Genomic DNA, 23,774 nt, shown 5'->3' with positions numbered 1-23,774 from the left:
TATTATCTACACAATGATGTATATTGATTTTATATTTTTTAAAAAAATATATATAATTTTGATAAATATAAACATAAATGTAGTTTTTGTTGAGTCAGGAGAAATAGAATATTAGGTGGAAGAAAAAGAATGTAAGTTAAAGGTTTGGAAATATTTTTGATGAATATCTTGACTGCAGTAATAAAATAATAAAGAGATTCACCAGACTACAAAAACAGTTTAAAAATATATAGGCTGTGTTTGCTTGTGTTTTTTTCTAAGTTTTTGCAATTTCTAATTTCTTTTTCTCCAAAATAATTATATTTTATTTAATATTCAAATCATTACATTAGATCTATTTATAAATCACACTAAACAATTATTACAAACCAACGTTTTACCTTTTAAAACTCCAAACTCAACATATGCAGTCTAATGTTTTGTATTTTGATTTTAACAAGTGAAGATGATGGATATACTAATGTTTCTATTCTTTTGTCAACAACATTTTTCGTTGTATGTTTAATTAATTTATTGGTGATTTACTAAGTGATAGGTTTGCCTGTTTGTCTATAAATACATGTTTATACAATATATATATTTTTGGGAAAATGGAAAATGGCTATGGCTATTTTCAAATCTCCAAGCACCACACTATGCTTACTTTCTTTCATTTTAAAAGTATTCTCCAAAAAAAATCATATTAAAAACCTATATTGTTTCATTTAAAATATTACATTATCAATTTCAATACCACCCATATCAAACCACTATTTTCTCTTATCTTCTCTTCTCAAATTAAGCCAAAACATCAAAACACAAATTTAAATGCTATTGAGAATGTAACTATGAACTGGGTTTTTGGCAGTTAATGTTGTCATACATATAGATAGAATAGAACAGCTTCTAGTCTCTCCACATAGAAATGCAATTAATTAATGTAATGTAATGTAATCTAATGTCTTTTGTTGCTGGCAACTTAATTTACTACTGTGATTGAGATCAGCAATGTCTGAGATCAGGATATCACCGACACCAACACCAACTCATATGTTAATTACAAACAAGTCTCACACTTCTTCGCCATAAAATCCTCCTCCTCCTCCTCCTCCTGGGTCAGAAACCTGCATATGCATAATCAAGAGTAGCATTTACTATATATAAAAAGTTCTCGATATGCCTACATTCATTCACATTATTAATGAAATGTCCAACTGCTTTTGGACATTATCAGATAAGATTCAGATTCAGATTCAGCACAATTGAATTCAGTCACCATTTTATCAATAGGAATTGAAATTCAATTCTCAACACTTCATTGAATTAGCAATTAAGAACCTAGAGCAGGTAAATATATTCATTCATCTGTATCTAATGATTTCTTCAACTAGTTTATTTTTAGCACGCAGAAGAAAGATTATAAAATGCTCAATGCATGCTTTGCATGTTCAACAAAAAATGGTCGGTAGTTTATAAATAAAATTTGATAGTTGGATATGGAGAGTAAATTCGGGTGAGTTTGCACAGCAAGTACCAAAGTGTGTTAGCCAAGAAGTAGAAGAAATGCACGACAATATATTTTATTGCAGCATAAAATTACCAACCCTGCGGTCGGGGAACTTGGATGCACCAGATGGAAAATCGATTTCCAGTCTTCCTCTGACTCTTCTTATTCCTCTTCCTAACCCGGTAAAAAATGTCTTCTGTTCCCACAACATATGAGGCCTACCACGCAGTAACCCAAAGAAGGGGGAAATTAGATCCCAAGAATCTAACACATGCAAATGTAATATGAATGACCAACTTTCGCACTGCATTACCTTTGATGAACTGCAATTTATCCTTGTTTCCAGACCATTTCGAACTATAACTCCTTCCATGGCTCTTTGAAAGTCTAAAGCTTCATCTCCACTTGAAAACTTTTTTATGTTTCTACAAATTCAAATAGGGGGTTTTGATGTCTGCTAATAATCAGAAAGCCAAAACTACTCTCCCACTTTTTTTTACCTCTTCAAGAATGCCCGGGCTCTTCCCCTTACTCTTGGAACGGCTGAAAGGACCTCATTTAAATAAGTTTCAAATTTGGGGTCCATAGAGGTAGCCTTCGGATCGAGCTTGTCCTGCTCGTTTTTCATGACCTGTATGGTCAATCGCGTTGGACAAGGAAACTGCAACAAAGGTACAAGTTCATAATATTAGGCCGGGTTCACATGGTGTTGTTTGCCTTAGTAGCATACTGATAATAGCACACAAGTCATTTTAGGCTGTACACATCAACACATTTTTGTGGCATCTCCAACTACAAAGTAGAAAGTAATGCAAGAAGAACTTACACATTCTATACGATACAAGTTATCCTCTGGAAGAAGGAAACAAGCATTTTGATAGTATACTTTATCATGGAACGTTCCAGGACTTCTTGACCTTTCATACGCATAGAGGAGGAGGAGTTTGTTGTCCATCTCATCAGTGGAGATTGTTTGTAGCTGTTGCACAGGTGTCAATTTTGATCAAAAACAGCTAACATGTAGACGGAATTACAAAAAAGTAAAAGGAATACATATAAGGAATGTAATGCAGTCTAACCTGTTTGATAAGTTTTTGAATAAGCTTGTCCAATGTGAAAAGGATGTACGATTGAGCCCCGATAATAGCCCGACACTCATCCTCAAACTTGGCATTGTCAGAAGACCCATTCAGCAAACTGCATAATGCATCCTTAAATCTGTTCCATAATTAGAATTGCAAGTTACCCAACCATATATGAGTTTATTCATCTCACAAAAATGGAGAATAAAGTCTGATAGACCACCTAGCATATGAATCTTCCGAATTTGCATTATTCAAAATCCGCCATTTGTTTTCAGGAGATGAAGCATGTAACTTGGCACTTTGCATTCTAGCATACAGAATCTGTCGAAGGAAAGTAAAACTTTAAGCAACACGATGTAATGATTGAACAAGAATTAAAAATTATCCAAATAGAAACATAAGGAGGCCTTAGGACTATATAGCAAGGCCATGTTTAGTTGAAAAACAAATTAATCCTATAAAGTAAACACATCCTATAAGTATCGAACATTAACATATTGGCAATCCTTACCTGATGAAACCTGAAAAGCAAATAGAAAGAATCATTTCCATAAAAGATCTGAGAATTGTTTTCGTTGCCATGATGTGACATTGACATTTTCATTGTAAGAGGCTTCACAGTCTGCAGGAAACAATCAGAAAACGGTATTGTTCCTTCAGTGTCGTGAACATCCGCCAGATTATCTGCCTCTACTTCATGCTCAGCTTTGTTGACATTCTCATCATTGTCACCATCATCATCAGGTTCTTCAGGAGAACACTCTTCTACATTCGGAGATTGGCTTGCTGATACATCGCCAATTTCAGAAGCATTCTCACTTTCAGATGAGCCATGGGCACTTTCCTCCCCTTCGTCATTGGTATCTCCTCTGCTTCTTCTAATGCTTGGATCAACTTTATAAAGTGACTGCTCTTCTTCAGTACCAGTATTTCCACATGCTGACGTTCTTTTCTCATCCATATCTTTATCAGGAGACAGTTCACCTTCTTCCCAATCGATTTTAGAGTGGATTTCACTTGCCTCGTGGCAAGTCTGGATTTTGACATCTTCAGGTATGGCCTTACTTGAAGAGGTAATTTGTTTGATAACTCCATCCTGTGCCATTAGCAGGTGTTGCAGGAATGAAAACATAATTGAGGAATAAATGGCATAGTGATGTCTGCCCACACCATAGGTTATTCTCGAAAGAACATTTTCTGTATAAATCTATTTGTTTATCCTCCTTCAATTAGAATTCTAACCCCTACTTGTAATCCTAGTAAATCGTATATAAAACTAAAATTAATCAAAGATCAAAAACCGATATTGGGGCTTTTATGGTAAGGACTGTTTACTCACATCCTATATCAATTGTAAGCAAATATCTTGAACACATTGGACATGACAGAATAGCTTCTCCATTATTTATTTGATATCAACATCAGTTCATTTAAGTACAAACCGTCATAACTCTATACAAAAATCAAGAACCTCAAAAGAAACAGATATAATAGATCAAGCAACAGGATGACAAAATTTACAGTTTATAAGAGAATTAATAACCAACTAATCCAGCATACCTCTAATTCTTGAGTGGGCATTCCTTCTATCCCATGGTTAGGTTTGGTACAGGGAGGCCCTGACGTGGATGCAGAAGACCAAGATTAAGACATATGCAACTGCAAAATATGAAGGACAAGAATGATCAATATATCTGAAGAGTACAAAAATACCTCTATTTATAGTGGAAACATCATCATCGATGCTCTTTCCTCTGGCAGTATTTGGACAGTCTTTTTCTGAACCAGCATGTTTGCCAGCCCAGGACTTATCAGACATCACACTATTACATGTCTTCATATTTTCACTTTGGGGGCAATTAGAGCGTCTGTCACTCTGACTAGTAACAAAATCTGTACCAGGAGAACTACCATTCTTAACTGGGGAATTACCATGTGACATAAGTACTTGGCTGGAACACGGATGCTCAGTCAAACTGCATTCTTCCCCAGATCTTGATGAGTTTGATCGCTTGAAGGAAGTAGTAGCACCAACAGGACTGTCATTCTCTTCACTATTACCGTCCCCATTTTTGGCTATATCATTGTCAACCTTAACATGATTTTCATTGTCCTCTGCACTTGGAGGATGAGAAGGAATACCAAACACAAGCTCAAGGAAGGTTGTCCAGATCTTCATGATTTTGTCTCGCTGTTCAGGAGTACAAAGTTCTCCACAGGAATATTTAATCAGGTGATACATATCATCTTGGATGTCTGGATCAGGATATTCAAATTCCATGTCAGGTCTCATGGGCTTTTTATGCCCAGAACTATCAACGAGGACCATTTCATCTTCATTTTGATATCTTTCGCTAATTTCTTTGATCTCTGCTAACAATGCTGAATGAAAGAAGAGTATAAAGAGAAAAATTGGTCAGGGAGCTCGTTTCATTTTCCATGAATTAAATATACAAACCAAAGCACAAAGAACTGCCAATGATACTGTAGAAACTAAGACTATTTTTACAAACAGAATAAGATACTATAATTAATCATGCTAAGAAAAGATAATCGTAAAGAGACAGAATAACTTTTGTATGAGCGTACAAGTGGAAATATAGTGCTACCTCTGACCTCTCACAAGAACACTATGTTGCGGAAGTATGTTTTATTTTAGTAAGAACAATAGATAATAAATGTACTTGATGCAATGATCAAATCACCAATTACTGAGCTACATTGCGCAAGCAATTTCTGCACGACAGAAAAGCATCTAGTACACTGTTCCATCTACAGAAGATTTGCTTTTTCCTACATGTTGAAATTGAAATAAATTTATGAACAAAATTATAAGAAACACAGTCAGATGATTTAATATCATACTAAAAAAGGATATAGAATATTAATTTTCTTCATGGATTCCCCAAAAACAACTGAGGGCCCATAAAAGAAAGGATTATCAAGGTTAGTAACTCAAATCCCAAATGGAGATAAAATATGGGAGCGGACACTTTCCTTATCCAATCTTTACATATTAGTCACATCCATATGATACGAATGCAGATCTAGTCTGCCATTTCGCAAATGTACACTAGAAATTAACATAAACTCTTTATGCAAGAAAAAATAAAGGAAACGTCAGAATAAGACAGCATCTATTAGTATGCTTTGTGAAGACAAGGTTACAAACAAGAAGTACAATTTACAAGGTAAGAGTTGGTTCATCACTTGGGCTACCAAACTCTAGCAGACAAGATTCAAATATAGGTTCATCACTTGCAACACAAGAGAAGCAAAGGAAGGAGAGTTGGTTATGAAGAAGGAAAAGAAAAAAAAGAAAAGAGATAAAGAGAATGCGGTGGATGATGAAGGCTATATGGACTCAAGATCACAAAAGCCGCTAAAATAAAGAACATCTAAAGAGCAGTAATTAAAATGCAACGGAAAGTAAAACAGGTAAAATATAGTAAAGAAACATAAATTATGCACATGTAAGTTGAGTTGGGGTTACTAACTCTAGAATGAACTAGACCAACGTATTAAATTTCCACAATATTTCACTAAATCCAACAAGCAAAAGGGTCAGGATTGTAATATGTGGGTCCCACCAAATTTACAAATACCGCGATATAATCCATTAGTACAAAATACTCCACAAAATACAAGTTCAAACTACATACACCAAAGATACCACTGAAGCATTGTCACCGCTTGTATGATAACACCAAAAAAGACAGTTATTAAAAGATACAAAACTTACGAAGCACGCAACATGACAGAGAAAGGTTATATTTAATGTAGATGAGAAAAAGCCAAGAATGACGGACACTTGGCACACCATCTTAATTAAAAGCATCATGCTTTACAACGGAACATGAAATTTCTGTTAGTTAGAGAAATTAAATATTAAATGATTATTATCTAATAGCTCAAAATTTCAGATTAGACATCCTTTCAATGCACCACTGGTCCTAGTATCCCAATCTCAACCCCTGAAGATTTTTTTCCCATGCTAAAACTCATAAAATGAATGATGTAATGTATGAGGAGAGGCCAGAGCAATTAAAGGCAAATAATACATTATGTGATACCTTATATATTCAATCATGTGATTTTAATAATATTCAAAGTTGCAATATTTTGAATGTCCACGCAAAACAACTTCAAAATAGTGTCCAATTTTTTACTGCTATATTTCCTTGCAAATTTAGGAGGATCCTCAATCTTCCCGAAACACAAAACAAATACTTTTTTCTTTCAATAATAAAAATATAATTGTTCTAAAGAAAATTGTCGCTTATAATATATATATGTAAAATTGTTCAAAATTCATATCATCCAATCACTCCCTCTATATTAATTCAATATATTACTTGTATATCAGTGTACTTGCACACTCTACACTACTATATATGTATATATACATCTTACACTATAAATTTTGTAAAATCATTATTCATTTTTAAATAGATATACTTTATAAATAATCACTAGCCCTTTGCATTTTCGAAAAAATCACTTACAAGATGAAGGTAGAAAAACAATTATATCTTCAAAACATGTACATTGTACACTATTCTTTGATGGAAAACACACACCACTATTTTCACATATTTTTATACATTTCTGAACATTAAATGAGCAATCCAAATAGGTAAGTTATTTCTATTAACACTTGACCTATCCCATTCACAAGGTAAGTTAATCAGCAGCTGATTTTGTTACCATCGGAGCCTGGGTATAAATTTTCCTAATCAATCTTTGTTTTTGCATAGTCTTATTGAATATGTGTCGTTAAAAGGAAAAAGCAAAATAATGAGCATGCCAACAAAAAGTAGATGCACATCAGTTAGCATGCTGACGAAACCAGTAAATAGACAATCATTAAATCAATGTCATTGCTTAGAAAAACAAATAAAAGTGCTAAGAATAGTAACTCAAAGCAAAAGATACAAACAAAATATCTGTAAAGGGTTGCAGAAAATCAAATTCCAAAATTAAAGCTCCCGAGTCTTACATACAGTTTCCCAGGCATGAGAATATTGGCCTATTTACCTTTAGCGCTCAAGTTCTTAGTATCTTGCTGCTTAAAATAGAAGCTCCTGTGATCAAGTGATTTGTGGTAGTTTTTTGCATAAGTATCTGCCCAAACCTTATTGAACTCCATACGGCACTTTGCCCATTCAACCTGTTTCTGCTTCAACCGACTTAAGACAACCGGAAGTGAAAATGTAGCACTCTTTCTCAGTACCTCAAGTACATCAACCCCATGGTCACCATATAAATGCTCAATGCATCGTAGATCAAGAGCTGAAAAGAAATTTGACAGCTATCAACCTCAAAGCATGATAAATACTACATAGAATGAACGAATACTCAATATACCGGTCAAATGATCTTCAATATGGAATGAATCATCTAGTTTGATTGTATGATTATCTATACTGTTCAAGAGTTCTTCAACGCGCTTGACTGTTGTGTTCGCTGATTCCAGCAGCATGTCAAGTTCAAACCTGGAATCATAATCCAATCACCAGTTTTCAATACATAATTATACCCTGAAAGCCTGTTAATCTCAAATTCAAAGGGGTTAAACTCCAGAGTGACCTTGTCCTAGAAATCTGTTGCCAGTTTCAAATGGAGAAAATATATCTAATTATCTACTGAAAAAGTCATGCATACGAAGGAGGATACACTAGTGCAAATGAAAATATTGAATAGGGGTTAAAGTCAAAAGTGAGGTATTCAAGTACTAGTTTTTACCTGTCATCCTCACACCTAAACAAGCTTTCTTCATATTGATTTTTGCGCATGTGTTTGAAGGAGTAATCCTCACTTCCTGAAGTAACAGACACCCAACGGTCATTCAAAACCTCATCACCAATCTTTGTTCTCCAGTTTGCTGGTGGGATTACAACCTGTCTTGTTGAAATGGGAATGCAATAAGTATTAATAATACCAATTAAACTTATTTAAATAAGTAAACCTACATTATCAGGAAGAAGTCGATAACTCGGAGTGCAGCTCTCACAGTTAGAGAGATCGAGTTCTTGGATGGGCTTCATCAAGTACTCCTTGTTTGCATGAGAAGACGGCTTTTGTTCTAGTACATCTTTAGTGTTTAACACATGTCCTCTATCATACCTTTCCCTTTCTCCATCATCATCATCATCTTTAGTTTTATTTCTACCAGACGCATCAAAATTTTCATCCACCTTTGAAGATTTGAAAGCTTGTTTATTGCTCCTCAAGCAACCTGTAATGACAGATCACGATTAAAATTGTCACGCAGCTTATAAAAGTTAGTATCGCAACAACTTTCCAGCGAATTGTCATAAGTTAAGCCTTATGATTGGAGGGGGGGGGGGTAGTGGAAAGGGGGGGACTTCCTGTAGTATAAAATTTCACAATGAAGAAACTCTCATTTGAATGCAATTAAAGTGAGCACACCTTTGCATAGATAACTTGAGTAGCAGTCACAGTGACACATGGAACATTATCAAGAAAACAAACAAGAAGCTATTATACCACACATACCAGTTTTCTCACTGTAGGTTATGAAATCATCGCATGCTTCCATCAGGTCAGCATGTGTTCCAATTAAACTAGTTACCTGACACAAATAAGGTGCTTCACAGATCAGCTTGCCAACAAAGGAGAACACAAAAATAACTTAAACAACTAAATTTCATTCTGAGTTTCAACAAGAGGCATGGATTGACCTTCTTACAGTAAGATATACTGTGACTATTGTTGTTTACTAATTGTTGGAGAATAAGGATCATATTTCCATTGGAGACCATACAACAATCACTGGTTTCATAGAATGCAATCATAGCAAAAACTAAAAATAAAAAAGAAAATGAAGGGCCTACCAAAGTTATGTTTAACCCTACTAATCAATACTATCAGAAACATTTGGAACTAAAACAGTGCATAGCATACCAGAGTGAGATAAGAAACTTTTTCTGGCCATTGTTTTAACAGCACTATCCATAAAATATCTATTTTCAAAGGCTGAAAGCGAATTAAAAAAACCAGAGAATATATCACAAAATGACTCAAATATTATTGGGGAAAAAATCACAAAATGACTCCAATTTTAAACAAATAGGAAGGAGCAAGACCAGAGGAGATCTTACATGAATGGTATTATTGGAACCTCAACACCCTAGTACAATTCAATTTGCATGCAAAACGCAGCATTAGGACCATATGAGATTCCAACTACAGAGCATAATAATTTGGCAAAGGAGAAGATCTAATATTAGGATTCTGAAAAGTAAAAACACACACACAGAGACATATTTAAGTTGTAGCAGGAGATAAAAAAAAAAGAAAAAGAAAAAGAAAAAAAAAAGAAAGAGCTAAATGTAAATGAAAAAGTATATCACCATAGTTTGAAATTGATCTGCTGTGATAAGCTGGCTTTTATAGGGGCGAATGCAGTCTAGAATTTTGTTGCGACTTTCAGCATCCTGTATTGTCTTGTTCACCTTATCAAGGAAAACAAACTCTGGGCCTTGCATCCCTGGGAAAAAAATTAATGTCAACTAGCCATTTCCCTCTGCCTGGATGCATCATATTAAATTTAAGACCTGATCCTGTAGCCAAAATCTATTCTACCTCTATCATTATGCAGGAGAATCCCTTAATAGAAAGTACATCCCTTGATCTTCAATTTGTTGACTACAAGCTACTTAATATCCTCAAACACCTTCTAGAAAAGTAGATTCATATCCAGCTCATTGATATAAGATAAACATAATAAGTTTTAGACTAAGTAACATTGATCTATGGTAGTTTCTGTAAAATAAATCTACAATTAGAAAGCAAGATTTTGATCACTAGTAATGCTTCAATGCTACATAATATACTACAACCTAATCAATATGCATAATCATAAATCTTCAAGGAAATATTAATGCCCATGCAAAAATCTTAGCATCAGTCCTACCTCGATGAAACTGGCTGGTCGCAGGGTCATCCTCACGGGCACAGCTCTTTTTGTGATCTAAGTTATCACCCTTTCCCAACTCAATTTTCTCTCTACCTTCTTTATTTTCTTTCTCAACATGGTTCCTCAGATCCACAACAGGTTGACTGGGATACTATAGGAAGCAGCATATGATAAAGTAGGTTTCAGAAAGGGAAAAGAAACAAAACATATGTATATATATATATATATATAGAGAGAGAGAGAGAGAGAGCAGAAGCATTATGTCAATATTGAGTAAAAATAAACACAAACACCAAATCGAAACTACCTTTTCAACAGTCTTTGCTATAGCCAGAGGAGAGTCCCTATTGTCCTCACATGGGATGGGATTCCTAGAAGGCTCTGGAGGCCGAAGATGCGCATTCCCCGAAAGATCAGGTAAGAAACGAGCAAAATCTACAATTACGTCAACATGGTCCTTGAAAAGAATTGAGATCTACAAAAAGAAACATTATTCACTCTCAACTGTTAAATGTAGCTCTTTCTAGAAACTGAGACAATATCAAAGAATATGCGACAAAGGAGCATACCTCATTATAAACCTCTGTTATAGACTTTCTGTCATTTTTGAACAAATTTAAAATGTCGATGAAAGCTTTGTACACATGATCTGGAAATCTAGTCTGCACATTGTTAGAAGTATCTTAGTCCTTCAACGATGGTGGACTAAGGGAGAACAGAGAATGAGGAAGCTTGAGTTTTTAGCTGCTGTACCTTGATTCCGGCTACAAATTTGAGAGCTTCTTTATATTCTACTCCCTTTTTTCTCACCGGTTCTTCCTCAGGTGAGGGGCTGATCTCACAACCCTTTGGCAGAAAGGCGTTGAAACCCAAAATTAGGTCCCGGTGACCTTTAAATAACTCCTTCACTTTTGACATAACAGCAGCCGTATTGATTCTATAGAAACCATGGAAACAAATTAAATAGAAACCGATCCAATAAAAAAAAAAGAATTACATAGAAGCTGGGATAGTAAGTGAAAAGTAAACTGAGTAGAGATCAAAACCTTTGTGCCTTGAAATCTTTCATAACATTTATAAATTCATCATATTTATCCTTTCTGTCATGAAAAACTTCTTTAACAGTTTTTACATATGTCAGGACATCCTTTGATGTCAATCCTCCCACTGGGCTGGTAGTTGATGTCTGGAATTGCCTGGTCCTGCATTTGCCCCCCAAATGCAGTTCTCAATCAATTAAACAACATAAATATCTACAAAATACCAAGACAGGTGACTTACACTGCTCCGAAGACTCAAATCTCATATTAGATCAAAGAAGCCAAATCATCATAATCAACTTGTCAAAAATCAGTAACAAGAGTTACCCCATACTTGGGGTTGACAAGATTGCTGCTTTCTGAATAATTAAAAACTAATTTTACCATTTTAGCCCAAAAATGGTAGTAAAATCAGACCACCGAGTTAAAAAAGAACGAAAAACGATCCCTTTTAAGCTGGATTAGATGCCCATAGCAGACACTTGAGACAACTCAACAGAACGCCAGATTCAATGCTTAAAATGTGCCTGAATAAAGCAATTATAGCCCAAGCAGGGCAATATCTAATCATTACTAAAAATAAACTTACGGCGCAATGCGACTAGAAGCCGCGGGCTGCTTGTGTTGGGAGCTCTTAGGCACATTATCCACACCCCTCCTCATCTCAAACCTAGTCTCCACGCCAATCCCAAATCCTCAATTACTGTATAGGCTTCTTATTAAATCCCTGAAACTTCAAAAAATAAATTTTACATGCTTCAATCGGAAAGGAAAAGCAAATTGAAACCCGACATCCTGCAAAAAATCAGCCAAAGCGCATAACTTTATAGAGAAAAGAGAGAAAAAAAAACAAAAACAAAAACAAAACATAAACAAGCAAAATCAAAATCAAAATCAAAATCAAAATCAACAAAGCAGGCTTAGACGGTGAATAAATTAATCTCAGTTGCAGATACCAGCCCGCTGATTAGTTGGAATCACCTCAGATCCTACAGAACAAAGATGCGAAGAAGTCAATCGCAGAACAGCATTGCTGCAATCGGTGCGGGAGGGAAAGCAAAACCGCAAAAATTGTAGAGCTTGTGAAGTTTGCGCAGAACAAGTAACCGCCTCAATTGAGTACGTGTCCGCCGCTTCAGAGTTTCTGTATTTTCTTAATATTTCTGCTGTCGTACATTCGTACGTATCGCCCGACCGCCGCACACTGCCACAGAAATGAAAATCCAGAGACTTGTGTGAATGTGTGCGCATTATAATATATATAGAGAGAGAGAGACAGCGAGATGAAACGGTTGGACTTGAAGTCCCGCAAAACAAAGCCTACTGTCTTTTTTTAAATTTATATATATAATATATTTACTACTGCCTCTTTCCTATCAGCTAAACTATAGACATAGTATATTTTAGTATTTTAAAAAAATATGTAATTAGTAGATAATTAAAAATATATTAGTGTAAATAATTATTCGATAATATAAATAATTATAAATTAATATTAAGATAACTAATTAGTTTAATTAAAATTAAAAAAAGATAAAATTTAAAAATTTAAAATGAGATTAAAATGTGTAATCATTTTCCAAAAAAAAGAAAGTGACATGGTACATGAGACAGACAGAAACGAAACGGCAATGTGAACATGGTATATGAGACGGAAGGAGTATTTTTTATTTTTTATAAAGTATTAATATCTTTAGTTAAAAATTGAAATCACAATAAAATATAAAAATAAATCAACTAATATCTTTTAAGTTGTTATAATTTTAAGTTTTTTTTTTATTTATTATTTAATATTTTAATTTTTTAATACTATTTCATGTTTATTTTTATAAAATTTTATACTTCCTCCGTCCCGCAAGAAGAACACCGTTTGCTTTGCACGTAAATTTTTGAATATTAATATTATATTAGTTTGTAGTAAAAAAGAAAAAAAAATGCCGCTATTAGTGTAGTGTGTTATAAAAGTAATAACATTTGTATTTGTATAATATATTGTAAGTTGTAAGGACATTTATTACGCTAAATAGGTAATATAGTTACTAAATTAAAAAATAATACCAAAATAATAAAAAATAATATAATTCTTATGGGACCGAAGGAGCAGCATATTTGTTCTTTCTCATCTAATCTATGTATTGTTATTTTAATTCGTTTGAAATTAATTAATTAATTTTTTAGTACATCTAATTTTTATATAATTTTAAAATTTTTTATTGTCGATTTATTTAATATTTTGATTTCAAATATATAAAATATAAAAAATTAAAAAATTGTATTATAATATAAAAATAATATTTTATATTAATATTATTTTTTATGAAATAATAAAATATAATATATTAAAAATAATTGAAAGAAGCAACCTTAAATTTTGCATATAATTAATAATCTTATTAATTAATATATAAAATTATATTAAAATTTTTAAAATATATTTACCATTCACTCATTTATTGTATTACATATACATAAAATACTAATATTTCAAAATTTTTAAATATATATACACAGAAGCAGATGGAATATTTATAAATGTTACTCGATCTATCTCAAACACTCTACATTATTTTTTTTAGTATATCCCAAACACCATGCAATATTTTTAAAATAAAAAATAAATTAATTATACATCTTGCTTCACACTTTATTTCTCGCATCATTCAAATAAAACAAATAAAATATACACCGTCTTTTCCATCACATCACCTCATCCAAAATAATAATAATAATAATAATAATAATAATAATAATAAAATATGCATTTCTCTCTCGTCACATCACTTAATTTTTAAATTATCCTACTTAATAATATCCACATAAAAATCAGTGTAAAAAATAAATATTACACCTTGTTTGAGATGGAAAGAGTATCTTTCTATTTTTTGAAAAATTTAGATAATTTGAGAATAAAAAAAGTTTGTTTGATTTGCGTATCAAATTAAATTTTTTATTTTTAAACTAAAATTTTTACTAATAAGTAATAAAATATTATTTAAATAAAAAGTTAAAATTTAACACAAAACAAATTATCCAAACTTTATTGTAAATAGTACTACTTTCATCCCATAAAAATGATATATTTTTATGTTGCGTCATTGTATTTAATGTTGAAAATATATTTATATTTGTATAATTTGCTCTACAAATATTATTATATTTGTATTATAAAAGACTAATAGAAATATTTTTGTCATCTTCTTTTGATTTAAACTACATATTAATATAATAATTAATATTTGAATATCAATATGAAAAAAAAAATTTATGATACTCTTCTTACTAGACAGAGGTAGTATATAATATAACATCAATTTTATTTTTTTTTATTTTTTTATTTTTTATCAAAAAGATAAAATAAGTTTGAGAATGAAAATAAGACTTATTGACAAGTACTAAATAATACATAAATGAGGATTGACAAAATCTGTATCAAAATTCAAAATAGATATATAGATATATATATATATATATTGGGTAAACTGTTTTTTTTAGTCTCGTAACTGGACCCTTTATCATTTTAGTCCCGTAAGTGGAATTTGTCGCAAACTAGTCTCATAAGTGAAAAATTTTCGTTGTTTTAGTCCTCCGGCGCCGGAGACGCCCGCGTGGCTCGCCGGAGGTGACGTGTACCTGGCGGACACGTGGATTTTTTTATTTATTTTTATTTTTTATTTTTTTAAATCTTTTTTAGTTTATTTTAATTTTATTTGTATTTTTTTATTTTTTTTATTTGGTCCAATTAAAAAAATGAAAAAAAACAAATAAATTAACGTGTCCGCCAGGTGTCGCTGACGTGGCGGGACACCTGGCGGACACGTCTCCGGCGCCGAAGGACTAAAATAACGAAAATTTTTCACTTATGAGACTAGTTTGCGACAGGCTCCACTTACGGGATTAAAATGATAAGGGTCAGTTAGGGACTAAAAAAACAGTTTATTTACTATAATATTTAAGGAGATGGGCCTACATAAAATAATTTTGGTATTATTATTAGCAATTTATTTTAAATAAAGAGTGGTGTGTTTGGTTTTGATTTGAAAATAAAATTTTTATTTAAATTTGAATTTAAACAATATTTTAATATAATATTTTATTAAAAAATAATATACTATTATTGAAAATAGTACGAATGTATAAAAATAATTTTGATTTGAATTTAAATTGTGTTTAATTGGATTTTTTTCGGAATTTTTTATTATTCACTATTTTTTTTTTAAAACCATCGAATCAAACTCTTTGATTTGTTTGTTTTTTAATTTTAAATAATCATTCACAAATCTTATATTTAAAGATATTTATTCCTTAATAGAACTATCTCGAGCTCATCAATCAAAAGAGAAAACCATCTATCCTCAATCTTTGCCAAAATAAAATTCTCTACTTTTGAACCACAAGCATTGATAATTTATTTTTGAATATACAGAGACGTCAATTGGTTATTTCCTAAAGCATTTAAATGAATTACTTTTCCGACTTTGTTATTATTATCACCGTACCACTTATAAAACTCAAGAAAATTCCCACGACGTATGGATTGTGATGACTCATCATGGCCACAGAAAGCTGAGTCCTGCCCTAAAATATATCGAATCAGTTTTACAACTGCGGTCAATCGAATCCAATAAGTATCCTCAATTTCAGAATTTTTTTGCATCATAACATAATTCACTTTTCTTATTTGATCTTTATATCTAACACACATAGATTTAGCAAAATTGTGAGAACTAGTTATTGATCCTTGATGACTATTGAATTTTTCTCTAGCTTTTTTCCAGTTTCTAAAACCAATTTCAGTAAATGTAGTATTCTCATACTTATGCCAATTAGAAAACAAATAGCACCCTAAATAGTATGCGACATCTTTAGATATATTGTACTCTAGTCAATCATATGTCTTGAACAATTGATCTTGAAATGATCTTCGAATCTCACCAAATTTTGTAGCAGCCACGAGGTTGAAAAGGGCCCTTATGCAAATATTTTCTTCTCAATTCATCTATAACTCAAATCGGACAATTGACAATCAATTTACGCAATCTAGGATCCTCAATAATATCATCATTTGAAATCTCAACTTCTAGTACCCTTTTGTTCTTTTCATTATAATTGTCACTCATATCTTTTGCACCAGATGTTTCGATATTTTAATTGAAACCTTTAGGAGTTTTAGAAAAAAATCTCTCCATTGTATTTTGCCTAAATAATAACAAAAATATTTTGATCAAACTATTTTACTATCTTCACACATTAACTTCAATTAAATTAAAAGGATATACTCTCACAATTGAATTAGATTAAGATATATCTAAATAAATTTTTTATCACAAAATTTTCATCTAAAAATTTTTAAAAATAAAATAAAAACAAGCAGAGCTGCAGAGGCATGGAAAAAACATATGAAAATATAATTACAATAACTTAAAATACATTTATAAATTCTAAAATTAAAAAAAAAATCATGAAGAAGATAAATATGATAAAAATTACAAGAATATAAATAAGTTAAAATCTGAATACTTATAATAAATATTGTATATACATAATATACCATCAAATCAGCCCCAATTTCAATCCAATAAAATTGCGAAGAGGTGGCCGGCGGCGGGAGACGACGAGCTTGGCGGCGGTGTGCGGCAGCGGACGAAAAGACAAAAACGGACGACTTCAGCAAACACTTAGCAGAAGGCAAAACGCAAGATAAAGAATACATTTTTACTTTTCTTTTTCCTTTTGCCTTAAATTTCTTTTATCACAATTTTTTTAATTAAATTATCAATATTGGTTGGGCCAAATTAAAATATTATTACAAGAAAAAAAAAATCATAATTCAATTCAATTGGCCCAATTTCACTATCATCATCTTCTTCTTCAAATCAGAATTGAACGCATATGGGCGATCGCAGGGAAATGTGTAGAGGGCTCAATTGCAACTGTAATTATCACCGAGGGTCTACGGAAAAAGAATTGAGAGGGCAGAAAGCTAAAATCCGAAATATGATGCCTACTCGTAGGAATTTTCTCATTGGCTCGGGGGCTCTAGCCTCCCAAGCCCTTGTTAAATCCGCCACTGCATGCATGTATAAGATAGTTGAAGCATTTTTTTTTATGACGTGGGAATCCGCAACCGCTATCCGAAAGTGCACCACTGGATAAAACCCCTGCTGAACCAATACCCTGCAAACTAGGCCTGACAAGGCAAGTCACACTAGGCGAACCATGTGTGGCAGGTGGACCTGGAGGCGTCGGGGGTTTAAAACAATGACCTCATGGTCATAAATCCATCATCCACACCACTAGGCCATCCCTTACGGAACAGTTGAAGCATTTTTTTTTATTATGTGTGTTGTGGGAGTGGAATAACATTACTTAAACTTTTAATTAATGATAAAATTATATTTAATTATGATTTAAGAAATCACGCATGCATGATTCGTATTGATTAACTATGTATTCTCTACTATCGACTTCTTTCTAATTCTACCCTCACCAAACAACTTATATTGAAGCATTTCCCCTCCTTGAAATTGATTTATGTACAAAGTGTGCTTATTTTTTCAAATAACCTCTACATTAAAAAAAATTTCTACAAATTTTTTACAAAATAAAACCATCAACTTTAGTTGTTTAATTTATATTCCAGTTTCAAGTTTTGTGTAAAAAACAAACAAAACAATAAAAAGTTAGGTATCATTTACTTATCGTTTTTAAATGGATTGATTTTTAGTTTATAGTACAAAGAATTATATAAACAATATAAAATATATTATTTTAAATTGAATCTCTGACTTTTTTTAATGAGTATTTGATTTGATTTATTTATTTATTTTGATTTTCTGACTTTTTTTTTTAAAAGTATTTTATATTGTTTATTATTATTTTTTTTAGAAATCACAATTCAAAATTTGGTTTGGACGAACATAGCCTTAATGTATATGTTGGAACCTAAAATTTAGAGGCTCCAAGACTATTCGTCAATTCCGTCAATGTGAGTTTTGAAAGTACTCTAAAGAGCCTGTCCGTCGTCGGATTTGGAGGCGGCTCCGACGGTGGAGCCTGTGCAACCTCGAGCGTAAACGAGGCTTCGATGGATTTAAACTGAAATATACTAAAAATCGGATAAATCTACTGAAAAACGGATAAAAATATGCTGGAAACATAAATTAGCAAAGAATTTGGATAATTTTCTAAAATATGTGGATAAGCTAGAAAATAAAAGGATAAAATAGACTAAGAATAAGATTTGTGTTCTTGTCGTCTGTGTGTGTGTTTTGCTATATTTATTCTAATATCAAATAACTACCTTTTCTACTAAAAAGGTAGTTTCACTTATTCCTTCCACTACCTTCAACTGTCTGGTAACCTCCCACCATCAATTTTCAACCGGTGGATTTGCTTTGAATCGTCTCCATTACATCTGAACCGGCTCCCCACTAATTTTGAACTGCCTCCACTACCTTTGAATCGATCTGCAGCTTACCCCAAATTGCCTCCATTGCATCTCTATCCGGTCTACGGGGCTCTGTTCCTAACAGCCTTGAGTCGTGTGGAGTCTTCGGTTTTCCTTTTGTTGACTTGTTCCATGGAGTTTTTTATGGAAGCTATTCCTTTCGGCTTTGTGGAGGTAGCAGTCTTTGGCTCCGTGGTATGAAGCTCCATTATTGTTGTACGGCTCCGTGGCCTGGGAGCTCTAGCTCCGCTTTCGTCTTTGAGCCTCCTTTATGTTCGGGTGCTTTTAGACCCATGTCCAACAATGCCCTCATCAAAAGAGCTGGGTAATTGCTTCCATTGAGCTCATGTCCTTTTGCTCCGAGCTGTTTGCTTGTATCAACTGTGATAACTTCCGCCGACAAGGGATCCTTCTCGGCCTTCACTTTTTGGACTTCATTTCCATCCCAAAACATAAATTTTTAATGGAGTGTTGAAGGCACACACTCGCATGCATGAATCCAATTTCGTCCCAAGAGAGCCGAATAGAATGGCCTATTATCGATCACCATGAAAGTTGATGATATTTTCTTTGTCCCCACCTACACATCCAAAGTGATCACACCTGCCGGTATGTAAGAATTTTCTATAAAATTGGTAAGCCGTAGAAATGTAGAAATCAAATCGTCACTAGTCTTTCCGAACTTCCTTAGGGTCTCAATTGGAAACACATTAAAAAAATCTTCACTGTCCACAAGAACTTGGTCAAGCGGATGGCCATTCATCGAGGCCTGAATGCGCAACGGCTTGACATGTTGGTTATGGCCAGGCCCGAGCCTCTTAAATTCTATCATGGTGCCACATCATTCCATTCGAAGATAGGCTCTTCGTCAACGACAACATCCTCTGACTCTTAAAATTCTTCCGAAGCTTTGAATTCTTCCGGAGGCTCCTCCACTTGCTTCCTTTTTGAAAAAGACTCCTTCATCTGCTTTCCTCTTTGAAGGGGCTTATCCGTCTGTTTTTTGTTAGAAAAAGCTCCCCCATCTGCTCTCTTTTTGGAAGCAGCTCCACAGCCTGCTTTTTTAGCGGTTCCACAGCCTGTTTACTTTCTGGAAGTGGCTCCACATCCTGCTTTCTTTTTAAAAGTAGCTCCACAATCTGCTTCCTTAGCGGCTTCACAGTCTGCTTTCTTTCTGGAAGTAGCTCCACAACGTGCTTTATTTCTGCAATCGGCTCCACAACCTGCTTCCTTTCTGAAAGGGGCTCCACAACTTGCTTTCTTAGAAGTTCCATAGCCTGCTTTCTTTCTTGAAGCGGCTCCACAACCTGCTTTCTTTTTCGAAGCGGCTCCATAGCCTGCTTCTTTTTTTGAGGCAACTCCTCCATCTGCTTTTCTTTTGGAAACAGCTCATGTGACCTTTCCTCATCCATACGAGCTTGCAACTTTCTTCTTTGAGCTCGGCTCTTTTGAGTCCTATTGAGTCCTCTTATTACCCCCTAGTGGAAGGCTTCGGCTCATTCATAATCTATTTTTCATTCTCTTTAACGATATGAGGCTTCCGTGTCGCCTTAGAAATGATGGTGATCTGGTTGGCGTTGGTAACAATCCAAACCCATTTCCCATTCGCAACCTTCACTTCTGCTACGATGGCCTCCGGCTTGGGTCCTTTGTATACTTTCTTCTTCTCCAATCCTAAGGCTTTCGGACTTGGGATGGTAACACCGACATTAGGCTCCCTCTTGATTGTCCTTTGTCTTACCTTCTCCATGTTCGAACTTGAGACTTTATCAAATGTCACCCTTGTGAAGACGGCTTTTTTAGCGGGTGCTTTCGGTCCTAGACAGTCTTGAACCAAAGGTTTTGACAGCTGGGTGCTAAGCCCGTCTTTTATAGGCCCTTTAGCCAAAATGGTATTAGTAGAAGGAATAAACCCTTTGGTCAACTTCAATACCAGACACAAATAAGTCTTTCCATTTGCTAATTTTTTGGCCAAAACTTCTGCCTCCGCCAAGTTCTTTTCGTGTGAAGTTGCTAGGGCTTCTACCCTTGCAGGCCCTTTTTCTTATGGAGTCTACATAGCCTCTGGAGTCTCTGCCCCTATAGCCTCCTTTTTATATGGACCCTCCATAGTCTCTGGAGCCTGTGTCCCTACAAACTCCTTTTCATATGGAGCCTCTGCCCTTCCAACCTCTTTTTCGTTTGGAGTCTCCATGGTCTCTAGAGTCTCTGCCTTCGCAAACTCTGGAGCTTCCATGGATTTTGGGGCCTCTGCCTCCGCAGACTCTTTTTCGACTAGAGCCTCCATAGCCTCTGGAGTCTCTATCCCTGCATTTTTTTTTTCGTATAGAGGTTATTTTTTCGTGCTCAAAGTGGCACTAGGCTTCTGTTTAAATCTTCTTTTTGAAAATGTCCTCCTTATGCAATTTGCGATGACAAGAATGTCCATTAGAGGCTTGGCCTCCTATTGATTTGGTGTCAGCGGCTGTACTCCGGCTGCCTGTTGATGGAAGGTTAGGCGACTGTATCTCTGTGGCCTGCGCTCCTTGCCACTGTCTTTCGACGGTCCTCTCCTATTGGAGATTAGCCACATACGAACCGTAACATCCCCATGATGGTGTTGGCGCATTCCACATAGGTTATCCGCTAAATCGCCCTAGCGGGATCATGTCAAATGTTAGAAATTTGCCTGCCCCTTGTGGAGGCTCAGCACTGCTCTCCGAAACTCCAATGGCCAAGGGGTTCCAGCTCTCCGCAGCTTGTTGGCTCCAGTGCTCCGCAGGCTGTTGCCAGCCCTCTACAGGCTGTTGGCTCTAGCCATCCGTAGGCTATTGGTTCCAGCCCCCGCAGACTGTTGGCTCTAGTCATCCGCAGACTGTTGGCTCCAGCCTCCTGCAGGCTGTTGGCTCCAGTCCTCCATAGGTTGGTGGCTCCACCCTTCTGCAGGCTGTTGGTTCCAGCCCGATCATGCCTGCCCCAGCCCTAAGGCTTAAAGCATTGGATGTTCTGCAAAAATTCCGTAGCTTTCTTTAAGCGGTAAAAATGAACCCCATGTAAGCCCTGATATCATTCTTCGAAAAATCCGACTTCGGTCCCACGGGGCGTGCCAATTTTTGGAGTAAAAAATTCAGAGGCTCCAAGACCGTTCGTCAATTCTGTTGGTGTGGTTTCCAGAAGTACTCCAAGAAGCCTGTCCGTCGTCGGATTGGGAGTGGCTCCTTTGGTGGAGCCTGCACAGCTTCGAGCCTAAACGACCCATTAAGATGGATTTAAACTAACATCTACTAAAAATCGGATAAATCTACTGGAAAATGGAAAAAAAAACATGCTGAAAACATAAATTAGCAAGAAATTAAGATAATCTCCTAAAATCTATTGATAAACTAATAAAATGATAAAGACTTGTAGAGGATATGCGTGTTATTGTCGTGTGTGTGTTCTTTTCACTATATTTATCCTAATATCAAATGACTACCTCTTCTACTAAAAATGTAGTTTCAATTATTCATTCCACTACCTACAACCGCTTGGTAACCTCCCTCCATCAGCTTCCAACCGATGGATTTGCTTTGAACCTCCTCCATTACACGGGTTCTCCACTCATTTTGAACCACTTCCACTGCCCTTGTATCGATATGCAGCTTACCTTGAATTGCCTCTATTACATCTCTACCCGATCTACGGGGTTTTGCTCCCAACAACCTTGAGTTGTGTGGAGTCTTCAGTTTTCCTCTTGTTGGCTTATTACATTGAGCTTTCTGAATAAAATATGAAAGTGCATAGGCCTTCCACTGATGTTCAATACAAGATTATTAACCCAAGGCCAATGGAGGTGGTTATCCCATGATCTGTGAAAGCTGTTGCTTTCGGCCTTTTGGAGGCAACCTTCTTCTGCTTTGTAGAAGCACCGCAGTCCAATGGAGGCAGTTGTTTTCAACCCAATGGAGACAATAATTTCTGACTTTATGAAAGCATTTTTTCGGAATGGAGGCGCCATAGTCCAAGGAGTTGTTGCCCTAAGGTTAATGGAAGATGCTGCCCCAGGGTCCGTGGAGGCTGCTGCTTTCGGCCCCAGTGGAGGCAACAATCATTTTCTTTGTGGAGGAATCACAGTCTAATGAAGATTGTTGCTTTTGACTCTATGGTGACAACAGTCTTTGGCTCTGTGGCATGAAGTTCCATTGTTGTTGAACGGTTCCGTGGCATTGGAGCTCCGGTTCCGCTTTTGTCTTCGAGTCTCCTTCATGTTGGAATGCTTTTGGACCCATGTCTAACAGTATCATCCACCAATAATGCATAGCACATAGCACCGGGTTAATGAGTTGTATAATTAAATTAAAATAGAAGTAGCTTATGTGAAACACTATACTTAACCACGCATTATATACAGATGTTAGATCAAACTGTATTTATTCAATGAAAGATATAATTGTTTTTATCTTATCCGGTTAATTTGTTATCATCCAAATATAAAGTATTAACTTTTTTACTTTTTAATAAATATATATACTTCATTACATATTACAAATTTCTTTTAATATGCATTTTATTTACTAACAGTATATATTAAGTTAAATTAAAATTTAATTATATAAATTTTTTTATCTAAATAAAAAATATCATAAATTATTACTAAAATATAATAATATATTAAATATTAAATTAATATTTTCTAATATCATATCAAATAATTATTTATTTTTTAATTTAAAATTTATTATTTTCAAATTATAATAAAATATCAAAAGACACAAAATTAAAATAAAATAAAAAATTAAAATGATAATAGTTATTG

The 23,774-nt window shown here is 34.4% G+C and overlaps 2 protein-coding genes across 7 annotated transcripts; both read right to left on the bottom strand.

The window, feature by feature from the left end:
- Positions 1-792: 792 nt before the first annotated feature.
- On the bottom strand, positions 793-12,783 carry LOC127252437 (paired amphipathic helix protein Sin3-like 3). 6 transcript variants are annotated; one of them, XM_051276605.1, is made up of 23 exons: positions 12,510-12,783; positions 12,143-12,286; positions 11,560-11,715; positions 11,267-11,450; positions 11,083-11,175; positions 10,821-10,988; positions 10,511-10,664; positions 9,948-10,084; positions 9,091-9,166; positions 8,544-8,809; positions 8,317-8,471; positions 7,939-8,066; positions 7,609-7,863; positions 4,285-4,953; positions 4,132-4,190; positions 3,083-3,667; positions 2,792-2,892; positions 2,566-2,704; positions 2,313-2,465; positions 1,987-2,147; positions 1,800-1,911; positions 1,580-1,704; positions 793-1,103 (listed from the first exon to the last, which is right to left on the bottom strand). In XM_051276605.1, the coding sequence occupies exons 2-23, from the start codon at positions 12,214-12,216 to the stop codon at positions 1,037-1,039; spliced, it is 4,017 nt and encodes a 1,338-aa protein (XP_051132562.1). In that variant the 5' UTR covers positions 12,217-12,286; positions 12,510-12,783; the 3' UTR covers positions 793-1,036. The 6 variants fall into 6 exon arrangements, with proteins under 6 accessions (XP_051132562.1, XP_051132563.1, XP_051132561.1 ...); XM_051276606.1 differs by having other exon boundaries at positions 12,143-12,280; XM_051276604.1 differs by having other exon boundaries at positions 12,535-12,783.
- A 7,179-nt stretch (positions 12,784-19,962) lies between these two features.
- On the bottom strand, positions 19,963-20,412 carry LOC127252503 (uncharacterized). Its single transcript, XM_051276696.1, has one exon. It carries the CDS (start codon positions 20,410-20,412, stop codon positions 19,963-19,965), a length of 450 nt encoding a protein of 149 aa, XP_051132653.1.
- Positions 20,413-23,774: the final 3,362 nt, after the last annotated feature.

The sequence above is a fragment of the Andrographis paniculata genome, unplaced genomic scaffold, assembly GCF_009805555.1.
Source record: "Andrographis paniculata isolate CXL003 unplaced genomic scaffold, ASM980555v1 Contig46END, whole genome shotgun sequence".
Lineage (NCBI taxonomy): Eukaryota > Viridiplantae > Streptophyta > Magnoliopsida > Lamiales > Acanthaceae > Andrographis > Andrographis paniculata.
This window is presented reverse-complemented; position numbering and strand designations above follow the sequence as displayed.